The 13184-nt window shown below is 42.8% G+C and overlaps 1 protein-coding gene across 1 annotated transcript in view; it reads right to left on the reverse strand.

The window, feature by feature from the left end:
• Nucleotides 1-13184, reverse strand: part of Blnk (B cell linker) — a 69821-nt gene that overhangs the window by 39560 nt on the left and 17077 nt on the right. The window contains exons 2-3 of the mRNA XM_031390297.1: nucleotides 6151-6216; nucleotides 1754-1803 (exon numbers count right to left, since the gene is read on the reverse strand). Coding sequence (XP_031246157.1) covers nucleotides 1754-1803; nucleotides 6151-6216 — 116 coding nt within the window. The remainder of the gene's footprint in view (nucleotides 1-1753; nucleotides 1804-6150; nucleotides 6217-13184) is intronic.

Consider the following 13184-nt stretch of genomic DNA (forward strand, 5'->3'; position numbering starts at 1 on the left):
GTGTGTGTGTGTGTGTGTGTGTGTGCATGAATGTGTGTGTATGCGTGTGTGTGTGTGTGTGTGTGTGTGTGTGTGTGTGTGTGTTGAGCTAATTGGCCTAGGAACTTCTGGGAATTCTGTCTCTGCTCCTGTCCTGTGAGTGCTGAGGTTACAGACTGCTACAATATTTAGCCTTCTGTGGTTTCTGGGGATCGAAACTCAGATTTTCATACTTGTATGGCAAGCACTTTACCCACTGCCACCCAGGACAAACTTGTGACATATTTGTTGAGTGGATCAAAGCTGAAGCACATGCAGATATTTATTCTCCAGAGTAAACTGTTCAAGTGACATCACTTCTGAAGTGTCTGCTTTGACACTACACGGGCCAGCTCTGTTACTGCCTTTTGAGACTTCAGAGCTTGAACTGGGTGGCCAATAGGAGACATTAGAGAGGAATAACACCTACATCCCGTAAGGGCTGCCCATTTCTCGGGGATCAAGTAAGCTCTGGAAACCTCCTGGGAGGCGACCTTATTTGTGAGGATACCGATGATGGGGGTAGGAATAAGTCCAGACTAGATGTTGGCCTGAATCACCTCTTACAAGAATCCATCATTCTATGATTTCCCCACATTCCTGTTTGGACACTAAAAAGGTCAGAGCTGTTTTCTTTCCCATCTTGGGACAGAAGAATGGTTTGTTCTCACTTAGCCATGGTTGGCAAACAGATTTCCTTGACTTATGGATTACATAGATTTTTGAATTCCTGGACAAAAATCCCCATTTCTTAGTTTCCTGCTCCACAGGAATCCCTTGGTTATCTGTATAAACTTGCTAAATGCTTGGCAGTGTGTGTTTCTGTCTATTCTAGACAAAGGTATTGAGTAAAAGGTCTTGGATCACCATTGCTACAAATCTATTAATCTCAAGATTAGTCTTTTCGCAGCCAAAGTTGATTCCAGTTCAAATGGAGCTGTCTATGTGCTGGTGTAGGAGGCATTCAGAGGTCTGTCTTGAGTGCCACTTCTCAGGATTCCTCTGCTGCTTCTGACAGGCTCTCTCACTGGGAATGGTCACCCAGCAAGTCCCCGGTATTGTCTATCTCCACATCCCTAGTACTGGGACTACACATAAATGCCACCATGCCCAGCTTTTTATGTGTTTCTGGGCATCAAATTTGGGTCTTCATGCTTGCATAGCAAATACTTTACTGACGGAGCCATCTGACTCCTTAAATAGCTTTTTATGCAGGGTAGATTAGTCCCTACTGCCATGGACTGCACAGGACTACACTTTCCAGACTACATGAAATTGTAGATATTTCTAACATCATCTGTCTTCCCTTTAGGGCTATCATTTCTGTGGCAGTAGAAACTATAAGTCACTTGTAAGTACGGCTTCTTCTTAATACCTTATATATGCCTGGCACATGGGGTGTGTTTGATAAATAGCTACATAGACACATAGATGTATGTGTGAATAGACAAATAAATGGATAGGTAAATGGATGATGGGTAGGTGGGTGAATGGATGGGTAAGTAGGTCAATGGACAGATAAGTGGATAGGTGGGTAAATGGATAGGTAAATGTGTGAGTGGATGAATGGGCAGAGTTCATTTGCACTTTAGTTAAAGGCCCCATTGATATGGCTGTTCTTAAAATCAGGCTGAGCTTCCTTTGCTTTCAAATGAGTATAGCATATTATCCTTCCCAAGGAATGCGTATGAGCACTAGACGAAAGCCAGCTAATATACTGCAGAAATATCCTTACCTAATGCATAGTCCCTTCGAGGAACACTTGGAGGTCCTTTGACTTTTAGCCTGTGGATGAGAACCGGTAGAACAAGGGTCAGTGGGCAGGACAGCTGTTGCCAAGGCTCACAACACAGGCCAACAAAGAGATAAGAGATAGACAACTACTAGAACATCTTTTACACCCATTGCATTAAGTTTAGTGTATTGTTATCTATTGAAGCCAGTATTCTCCTGAGTACACAGGGAGCCTATGACTTGGCCCAAGTCAGGCAGAAACATGGAAGGGTTCTGTGAGGCCCAACGACTAATTAACACTGCATTCAGTGACTCAAGGAAGATCGGTTCTCATTGGCTGACAGGGCAATAAGAGAAGATGAACTGTGTTTTAATAGTTCACAAATATTTTTTTTAAAAAGAAAGGGAAAAATCATTAATAAAAAGTACTTCACTTGGGCTGGAGAGATGGCTCAGAGGTTAAGAGCACTGACTGTTCTTCCAGAGGCCCTGAGTTCAATTCCCAGAAACCACATGGTGGCTCACAACCATCTGTAATGAGATCGGATACCCTCTTCTGGTGTGTCTGAAGACAGCTACGGTTTACTCATATACAATAAATAAATAAATTTTTAAAAAAAGTGCTTCATTCAAAGTTTGAACAAAAACCATTTTCACCATTTCAAAACATGACACCTGGGGTCTAGGCTATGGCCTAGTGGTAGAACACTTACTTAGCATGTGTAAGGCCCTGGGTTCTAGTCCCAGCATTAGAATAAAACAAAACAAAACCCATAACAAATAGCCAAGTGTCATCTCAAGACAGAATGTTTATAGTAAATTACTAATTAATAATAATTACCTATGTTACTTAAGAATGGTTTCCTTAATGAAATTTAAAGCCCACACATATAAAGCATATCCAGTAGCCTTTAATTACTAAAATATTATTTCCTTTTATAGAAGCAATATATGTGGTACCAATTATATATCTATTGCATTTCTTCTTTTAAAAAATTTTTTGTGTATTTTAGAAATACACAAAATTCCTTAGAAACCAAAATTGCAGTTTGTAAAAGTAACAGTATTTGGTTTTGTTTGGGAGTCCTCCCTCGCTCACCACACGCTTTCATATCTATTTTTGCTCCCATTCTCATCATAAGCTAACAACTCTCACAGAACTAAACTTGTGATGAAGTCTACAAAGAGATCATCAAAGAAATCAAAGGGAAGAGAAACGGGAACAAAAGGAGGTGTGATGTCCAGGAAGAGCAAAATTTCAAAACGCTCAAGCCAGTTACCATTCACTCCCATCCCCGAGTCAAAAGAGGAGACCATTTTAACAGCTCAATTCATCTGGGCATGAAAGACAAAGTTAAGAATGGAGAGACTGATCAGTAAGTGCATGCTGCACAAGCGTGAGGACTGTGTTTGGATGCCCAGCACCCACTCACATAAAATATGGGCGTGGTGTGCCTGCCTGTGAATCCAGAGCTGGTGGCTAGAAAGGGGAGGATTCAGAGAGTTTGCTGGCTAGCCAGTCTAGCTGAATTGGTGAGCTGCAGTTCAGTGACAGACACTGTCTCAGAAAACTAAGGTGGAGAGTGGGAGAGGAACATGGGGTTCTAGCCTCCATACACGCACACATACACACACATACACACGCACATGTCCACACATGCACATGCACTTACACGCAAATGTGCACACACCCATACAAACATGTACATGCAACACACTCACAGAAAGAGAGACAGAGAGACAGAGGGAGAATGAAGTAAAAAGAATGGCATGACCACAAGACAGGAATAAAAGGTGTATTTTGAAATCAATGAGTAGCCGGTTCTTTACACCAAACCCAACACTTCATATCTCAGTCTTTGTGAGAGAGGAAACAGTGTGCTCAACCATGCTTCCTCCTCTCAAGGGAGAATGTTGGTCCGGTGTTACAAGGGATCCTTGAGGCAAGGAGTCCTTGACTTCCATGGTAATGGCCATGGTGGCCAGAAACATGGCTTTTCAAGAAAAGCACTGTAGAGGTAGGAAGACGCTTGGGGAGTCAGGGTAAGAACATTTGCCCTGCCACCATGACAACATGAATTCATATCCGTTACCTACACAAGAAGCCAGGCATGGCTGTGCCTCTCTGTAACCACAGAATTTGGTGACAGAGAGAGAAACACATCTCGAGAGCTCTCTGGCCAGCCAAGCCTAGCAGAAACAGTGAGTTTCCAGTTCTGTAACATGCCCTGTCTCCTCAAAGTTGTAAACTGGAGATCGATAAAGGAGGACACCCAAAACCCAGGACTTGTTTCTATGTGCATGTGTATGTGTGCATGTAACACACACACACACACACACACACGCTCTAGGGACAGTATGAGTATGCTTCAATGTTTGAAATAGAGACTGTTAGGAACATTGGCCGCCCATGGCTTCTGTCATATGACTGAACATGAGAGAGAAACCTTACACCACTGAGAACATGGGAGTTGCAAATCTGGCAGCTGGGGCAACCCACAATTGCTAGTGACTCTGACAGTGGCTAGTGTGGGGAATGAGATTCCATAGTGGAAAGGGTAAACCGAAATGACCTCACGTGTCTGCCAGCCCCAGGACAGAACCTGTCTTCCTTTACAAGATGACCCCTTCCCCTCACAGAGGACCACAGCCTCTGCCTTCCAATCCCCATGTATGCTGAGGCTCCTGTACGTTAGGATCTAAAAACAGTCAAAGAGAACGAATACACTGGTCTACAGACATGGAGAAATGAACAGGCCTATGCTGCCATTGGCGTAAAATTGGGGGGAGGGAAACTTAGCAATAGTGATAAAATTTTACCGTCCACTTAGACCTTTTATTTCAAGAGTTCAGGTTAATGGAGCACTTGAAGTCTGAGAAGACCCTCGCTGGAGTATTATCTTTGACAATTAAATGGAAAGGAATGACTAGGGAATTTTGGTTGATAGAAAACTATCACTCCAGAGAAGTTATCAGTTCAAACTCACACCCTCCCCTTTAACGCACCCACTGATCTATAGTTGGTTTGTTTAATCCTAATGCAGTTACAGCAGACTTCTAGGCAGCACTTACAAATAATATGGTTTATCTTTTCATACTAATAAAGAGGTTCATGGTAACACCAACACCACAAGCTGGGAGAACCATATATGCAATATGATGCTGCTTGAGATAAAAATGCCTGTGTGTAAGTAAGCACACGCAGTGTTGGCGTATGCATGCCTGCGTAAGTGTAGATAAGTGTGCATGAATCACTGGGATAACGCACTGGATGATGCCTGTTTGGGGGAGGGGCTTAGAGAGGAACTATGTGAAAGTGAGCAGTCCAGATACATTTCAAATTCGTCAAATTGTTTTCATGGTGGATTTGTATTACATTAAAAAAAAAGAAGCAAATTTAAAAGTTGAACAATAGGCAGAGGGTGATATTGAACACCTTTAATCTTGGCACTCACACAGGAGGCAGAGGTGACGATCTCTCTTTGGATTTTAGACCAGCCTGGTCTGCATGTTGAAAAGCCATCCAGGGCTACATAGTGAGACCCTGTCTCAAAAGACAAACAAAAAAATGCTATTTCTCTTTTCATCTTGACTTAGACTTTGAATAGTGAATGCAAGAAATATATACAATTTCTGTGGTGTGTGTGTATGCGTGCGTGTGCACATGTGCATGTGTGTGTGCATGTGTGTGTACGTGTGTGTGAGTGTGCATTGTGCATGTGTGTACGTGTGTGTGAGTGTGCATGTGTGTGTGCACATGTGCATGTGTGTGTGTGCACGTGCATGTGTGTGTGCATGTGTGTGTACGTGTGTGTGTGAGTGTGCATTGTGCATGTGTGTACGTGTGTGTGAGTGTGCATGTGTGTGTGTGTGTGTGTATGTGTGTGTGTGTGTGTTTTAAATTAAGGGTTTTTTGGTGCACATGAAAACCCAGGATTGTGGCTTTGCTTCTTCAAGAGCCTGATGGAACGTGGTTTTAAGGCAACAATTAACAAAGCAGAAACCAAGCTGCGGACCGGTGATAAGGCATCACCAGAAAGCGAGGCCTGCTTGCCTCAGCAGCACGGAGATAACGCTGAACAAGAGAAGCCAGGCTGGGTTGCCTCTGTTCTTACTGACTTCTCCAGTTTTATACCTGGGCCTCAGCTCAGCAGTCATCAAGTGGTTCTCCTGCTAGGTGCCTTGTGTGGGCCCAGCATCCCTCCTCAGGGAGATGGGGATGGTAGATCCCGGTCCACTTCACTCACTAACCTGTTTCCAGATGGAGCCCTAGCCACTATGGCTTCCTGCCCCTAATAAGACAGGGAGAGATACCATGGTCTCCTCTGGCTGGCAGAGCTTTGCTTTCCACTCAGCACCAACTGACTTATTACATGGAAATAATAGTGACAAACTTACTTTTTTATCTTGTCCATTATTCCACCTTCATTGTTCTTAATATCATGGACCATCTTTTGAAGCTGTCTGTTAAAAAAAAATCACAAACATAAAATATTAACATCTAGGCTAATTTTTGCAATACAATTTTTACCTTCATCAATAAAAGGCACTGGTCCTATTTGGATCACAAACTAATGCTGGCATATTTTTTACAGCTATTTTATTTGGTTTCTTTTATCTCTTCCTTTCTTCTAACCCTCTCCTCCAACACTAGGTAGGAGAGAAAGAAGGTTAGAGGGAGGAAGGGGGCGTAGACATCTTTAAACTACTTCCTGCTAGGGACATTGAGTTTTGGGGGGCAAGTCCAATCTTCACAGTCAAGATATCGCTAACTTCTTCTTGTCGCCTTGCTCTTTGCTCCCGATCACTCCCAAACCACAACACCACCAACCAGGAGCAGCAGGGGGGAAGCAGCAGCTTTCTTCTCTCCTCCTTTTTCATTCTTCCTTCCTTCCTCCTCCCTCTTCCTCTTCCTCCTCCCTTTCCTCCTCTTCCATTCTCTTTTTCCTCTTCCTCATCCCCCTTCAGAACACCCCCTATCCTTCTCCAGACTCTGGCATTTATACCCTCTCCAGAGTCCTCAGATTTAAACTATCTGCAGCAGGCAGAATCATCGTCCTGCCAGAGCAAACACAAGGCAAATAATCAGCTGCTGTGGATGATCTGAAGCAGCCCCACATCTCACACCTGAGGTTAAAATGAAATCATGTTCACATAACATGACTAGGGTTTCGGGGCAACTTTGTCATTTCTAATGGGTACTCTAGAAATCACGAAGGAGTTGATGACATTGGGCGCTGCAACTTGAATGGCTGAAGCTGGAGATGCTGTTTGGCAGTAAGGTGCATGCTGGGTCCTAACCCATCACTGGATAGACAACTCTGGGTCTGTGAATGTAACTCAATGGTAGAACACTTTCCTAGTGTGCTGAAGGGCTTCATGAAACAAGATAGAGTCATCTGGGCAGATGGAAGCTCAGTTGAGAAAATGTCGCTACCACATTGGCCCATGGGCAAGCCTGGGGGTATTTACTTGATTGATAACTGATGTGGGAGAGCTCAGCTCACTGTGGTAGGTGATCCCAGCTGCTGGTGCAGCTGAAGACAGCTATAGGGGCTGAGCAAGCGGGGCTGACCGGAGCAAGCAGAGGTCCTAAATTCAATTCCCAACAACCACATGAAGGCTCACAACCATCTGAATAGCTATAGTGTACTCATATACATAAAATAAATAAATAAATAAATAAATAAATAGATAGATAAATAGATAAATCTTTAGAAAGAAAGAAAGAGAGAGAGAGAAAGAAAGAAAGAAAGAAAGAAAGAGAGGAAGAAAGGAAGAAAGAAAAAGAAAGAAAGAAAGAAAGGAAGGAAGGAAGGAAGGAAGGAAGGAAGGAAGGAAGGAAGAAAGAAAGAAAGAAAAGGAAGAAAGAAAGCAGGCTAAGCTTGCCACATGGAGCAAACCAGTACGTAGCCAGTACGTAGCCAGTATGTAGCTCGCCTCCATGACCTTGAGTTCCTGTCCTGACTTCCTTCATGATGGATTGTGACCTATGACTATTTTATATTAAAACATATGCCAAGTGAAAAAGAAAGGCCAATTCAAGAAGTTTACGTACTATCTGATTCCAACTGTGTGCCTGACATTGTGGAGAAGGGAAAGCTACAGAGGAGATAAAAGAGCAATGTCATCTACAGGCTTGAATGTCGGACAGGGTGCCGCGTGAAAGAACCTAAGAAGGTTCTGTAGTAGTAGACCCATTTAGTACACATGACTGTGTAATGATCCCATGGAAGGTACTATGGAAACAATACTAAAAATGCTTGTCTTAATTCCAGTCTTCACTGGTAACATTCCTTTGAACAATCGCTCATGCTTCCAGGGCCGATGCATAGAGAAGCATCTAATTTATACACTTGAGGCCATTCTAGACCTTGCATTTTCTACTTAATATACATGCCTATACAGATGATGCCTCAGAAATATTCTCAATTTTTAAGTCAACTAAAAATAAATATAATGTATTTTCATTTCAATTGACATGTAGCATTTCAATACATGTATACATGTATACATTGTACAGTGTTCACATGAGGCCAAATGTTACAGATCTCTTTAAACAGTTATCATTTCACTATAGTAGAAACAAAATTTCCCTTTTCCTAGAATATCAAAACCTATTGTACAATCAAACTAATTATCCACACTTAAGGGCTGACCTCGTGCCCAACACAAAATGAGCTCAATGATATTTTGGGAGGTTTTTGTCTCATAATGATTTGTCTGAGCACTGTTGAACCTTATAGGTCTTTTGCTTATATATTATGGTTTCTGATTTTGTGTTTTATGGGATTTCTGTATGTGCAAATACATGTGTCTCCCTGTCTATATATATTTTATGTTCTTTTTCTTTGTTTTTTTTTCCTTCCTATTCTGGCTTTTATTTTATTTATTTTCTTTTTTCTTTTCTTTCTTTTTAAAGATCACTTTAGCTCTTTCTTATAGTGACAGAGAAAATGACAGGGTGTGGATTTGGGTGCGTGGGGAGGTGGGGAGGATCTGGGGGGAGTTGTGGTAGAGAGACCATAAGCAGAATATACTGTATGGACAAAATCTATTTTCAATAAGAAAAGGGAAAAAAATTCCTGTAATCTTATTAATTATTGATCAACCTTTGCCCATCCCTTTTTCTCCACTTCCTTACCCATCCCCGTTATGTTTTTAAAGACTGAATAACATCCTATAATTTGTATCATCAAATTTTATTGGTTGTGGGCACTCAGGTTGCTGTTTCTTTGCACCTATGGATAGTGCTGGTGTAAACAACTGTTTCTCCGACAAATGACGTCATTTCCCTCAGCATATGTCAAGCAGTGGGAGTGTGGATCACAGGGTAGTTTTCTTTCTATGATTTTGGCAGGGCAGAACTTCCGTACTGCTTTCCACAATACTAACCACCAAACCCTGTTCCCACCATACTGTGTTCCCTTCGCTCCACACCCTTGTAATCCTACTTCATTTGATGGCATGCAGGGCCGTGCAGGAGGAACGGCTGATGGCTTTGGAACTCATGGATGGGATTTGGCCCACCGGTTAGCATAGCCATGATGGGTTCACCTCTTCTGAGGCACGACCTTGAGGACCACATGTCCTGAGGACTTTATGCTGTTATGGCATTCTGTTCTGCTTGCTGCCCTCACATCCCTCTTAATCTAAGAATTGTATGATAACTCAAAGGGGAATTCCAGCCCCTCACTGGGCAGTATCTCTGGCACTCACAACAATAGGGCTTGATCTCTTTCAGGCATTGCTGCTGGAGCAGATTTATGATTTAATTACCACCCTAGGAAAGAACCTGGAGATGTAGATTGTCGCAATGACCACCACTCTTAGAAAACATTTGGAATATAAAACTGTTTGTAAAGCTAGGTTAAGATGTTTTGGATACTGGCTCTGATGTAGAAAATCTTAGAGAGTAATGGCTGGACTGCTGATGATTAATTTCTTTCCTTCTTTTTTTTTAATCTTTAAAGTTTTAATTTTAATGACTTCTATCATTTTCTGCTAATTTCTACCCTGTATTTTTCCCATATGTTATTCAAAAGCACTAAATCATTCCTTTTCTATCTTTAACCCTTACAGGTGTTCTTCCACTTTGGCCACAAAACTCTTGTGATGAATTAGCCTCACATTAGCCGTTTAATCATCCAGTCTTAGTTCTGAATGTCCTGAGTTATATTTATTAATTTAAGGTGACTCATGCCCAAAATGAATTGCTTGGTTTCTTCCCAGATTCTAAGACATAAACAAATCATTACCAATTTCATTAAGTACAGATATTTATTTCTTATACCCATTTTTGCCCTCATCGTCCTGATATGATTTAATAAGAATTACTGATGAGTAGATATGCATTCTGAGGATTTAAAGTAGATATGACTGATTTTTGTGTATAAGTTTAGATTTGTGATTCTTTTAAGATTACTTTTAAAGATAGATAATAAAACAATCCTTTCTTTGTAACCACAAATTGCTGCCTGCCAGCAAGAGAAACTAGCTGAGAAAACTCCCTTGCTTGCTTGCATTGTTAACGTATAACAAGTTGCTTAGTGACAGATACATGTGGGGTTGGGGGAATAATTTTGTTTTCTTTACCTGTAATGTTATAATCACTCACTAGAAGAAAACTAGGACAAAATCACATTGTAATTTTATACTGCTTGAAAGACTTTGCTTAGATATACAGGCTATAGGAGAAAGAATAAAGTTGTTGAAACATTGTTCCATCTATCAAATCTGTATGTATGAATGTATATAAAGCTTGTCTCGGTGTGTGTTGGAACTTGTTCCATTTACCAGTTTTGTGTGTGTGTGTGTGTGTGTCAAAGAGAGAGAGAGGGGGAGAGAGAGAGAGAGAGAGAGAGAGAGAGAGAGAGAGAGAGAGAGAGAGAGAGAGAGAGAGAGAGAGATATGCTTGGAGCCTGCTTGTTGGAGTTTTGTTCCATCCATTATATGTATGAATGCATATGTCTTGTCTGTCTACATGTATGTATGCATGTATGTATGTACTTGTATATATGAGTTTATTAGATATGTCTTTTGCTTCATTTACTCACTGTGATATGTATGTATATATGTGCATGAATTTTCTCTCTTTCCTTTTCTTTCTTCCTGGCTCCAAGTAGTTAAGACTCAAGAGTTTCTCAGTGGCTGCAGGGAGTGCCCGGCCAGTATGTTAAGCTTTCTTCCTTCAGACAAAAGTCTGCTGAGTAATTTCTCTAATCACTGGCTACTATAGGCAACAGGTCCTGTCATTATCTGAACCAACCCCTGTCAGGGGCTCTAAGCACTGACCCCCATTGGCTGCCTGCCTCTGTTCAACCACCTCACAGATACCAGAGCTGGTTATTGACAACTTGTTAGTGGCCATTCTAGTCGGAGCAAGTTGATACTTCATTGCCCAGGAAACAGAGTGTTAGCATTCGGTATAAACTCCACCCCCACAGATGCCTGGCAGCAGCCAGGTATGCTCCTCCCCATGGTTACCTGGCAACGGCCAGGTAGGCCTGGCCCTATAAAAGGGGCTGCTTGCCCCCTCCTCTCTCTCTTATTCCTGCTTCTCCACCTTGCCTCTTGCCCCCTTGCCCCCCCTCCCCCTCCCTTCCTCCCTCTCTCCATGTGGTCATGGCCATCCCCTACTTCCCTACTATCTCCTTCTATTGGCCTTTCTCTACCTCTGCTACCCTCTTAACTCCCCTCCCCATGCCCTAAATAAACTCTATTCTATATACCAGCATGTGTCTGATCCCTCGGGGGAAGGGATGCCTCGGCATGGACCTGCAGAGGCACCCCCTTCACCCACACCTCGCCAGAACATATTCTTATAGCTTTCTCTTTTTATAATCACAACACAGAGAGTGTCCAGCCTTCCGTTTCAGTCAACAGCACACCACCCCTGTCTACCTTCAACATGAGAGAAGAGCAGGAAGGGAGAGCTCTGGCTGCTGGTGGCCTGTGTTCTTCCTTTACCTAAGCTCAATAAGTCGTGCTGGGTATCAGAGCAGCAATGTCAACTCCACAAGCCACAAAGCACACTGACATCACACATCATCTTGTCTTCCTCGGTGAGTGCATGGGCAGTTGGTTTCAGTACAACTTCTCCATGGGAGATAGGCTAAGCTAAAGAAGGGGCCTTAATTAAGCTTGGGAGTGGAGTCATAGAGAATTTGTAATCATTCTGATACCTAGGCCTCACCCCAGACAGCCGATACCAGAGTTATTGACCCTCAAGTGTTTCCAATGTGTCGCCAAAGCAGAGAACCTCTGACAGCATTATCAGGGTTAAGAGAGCTTTGTGCATCCCACTCCTCCACTCTGGGGATCTGGTCTGAGAAAGTGCATTAGGGAGGACCACACAGAGCCAACATCCCTAGGCATTTGAGGGTGGAACAAATTCTGGAAGGATAGTTTGTAGGACACCAAGATGAGGGGCTCTGGGGAAAGTAGCTGTCCTGAGGTGTAGCCAGTCACCAAACAGGAGTCCAAAAAGGCTCACGTGTTACAAGATTCATGCTCCATTATCTTTTTATTAAATATAGAAGAGGATTCAAAAAAATGGTAGCATCTGCCACAAGCATATTTTTACAGCCTATCAAAGGTGTGGGGTGTGTGTGTATATGTGTGCATGTGTGTGTATGTGTGTGTGAGTGTGTGTGAATGTGTGTATGTGTATGTGTGTGTGAGTGTGTGTGTATGTGTGTGTGAGTGTGTGTGTGTGTATGAGTGTGTGAGTGTGTGTGTATGTGTGTGTGTGTGTGTGTGTGTGTGTGTTTGTGTGTAAAGTATCTTACTTTTCCTTCAGCTCACAGTGCACTCACTGGACTGTGGAGAGGGGCCACAGCATGCTCTTATTTTCCCCACTTCTCTCTTCCCAGAGAAGACTGAATGCAAAGCAACCTGGTCAGAGGAAATCCCCTTGTGGCCTGGTCTTCCGGATTAAGAGTCTCAAAGGAGAGCAAATCCTGTTAGGAGCAGATATATTCTTTTCCTTTCATCCATTTGAGCCTCAGCTCCAGTTCTTGGATTTCACCATTCAGGAGCTGTAAGGTTTGCCCTGCCACCTGAGCAGATCTGGGCCTAAGTGCCCCTCCCTACCTGGGGAACACTGTGCTAGGCTCCAATCCAAGGCCCTGCACTCTACTTCGAGGGCCTTCAAAGTCCCTGCTTCTAAATCTCAAGCGTCACCTCATTCCCTTCCTCACCAGCCTGCAGTAAGCTCCCTGGTGACACTTTTCTCTTGGCTGATCATTACTGGAGCTCACCCTGATCTCTGTAGAAGCTGCCATCTTAGGCATCTTAGGACCTCTGTGCTGATACAAAGGGGGGATGGAGACTGATATCTCTAGCTACTTGTTTCTAAGATTAATTTGGAGTACTACTTTCTCTGCAATCCTCTCTCTCCCTCTCTCTCTCTCTCTCTCTCTCTCTCTCTC

The sequence above is a fragment of the Mastomys coucha genome, unplaced genomic scaffold, assembly GCF_008632895.1.
Source record: "Mastomys coucha isolate ucsf_1 unplaced genomic scaffold, UCSF_Mcou_1 pScaffold21, whole genome shotgun sequence".
Classification (NCBI taxonomy): domain Eukaryota; kingdom Metazoa; phylum Chordata; class Mammalia; order Rodentia; family Muridae; genus Mastomys; species Mastomys coucha.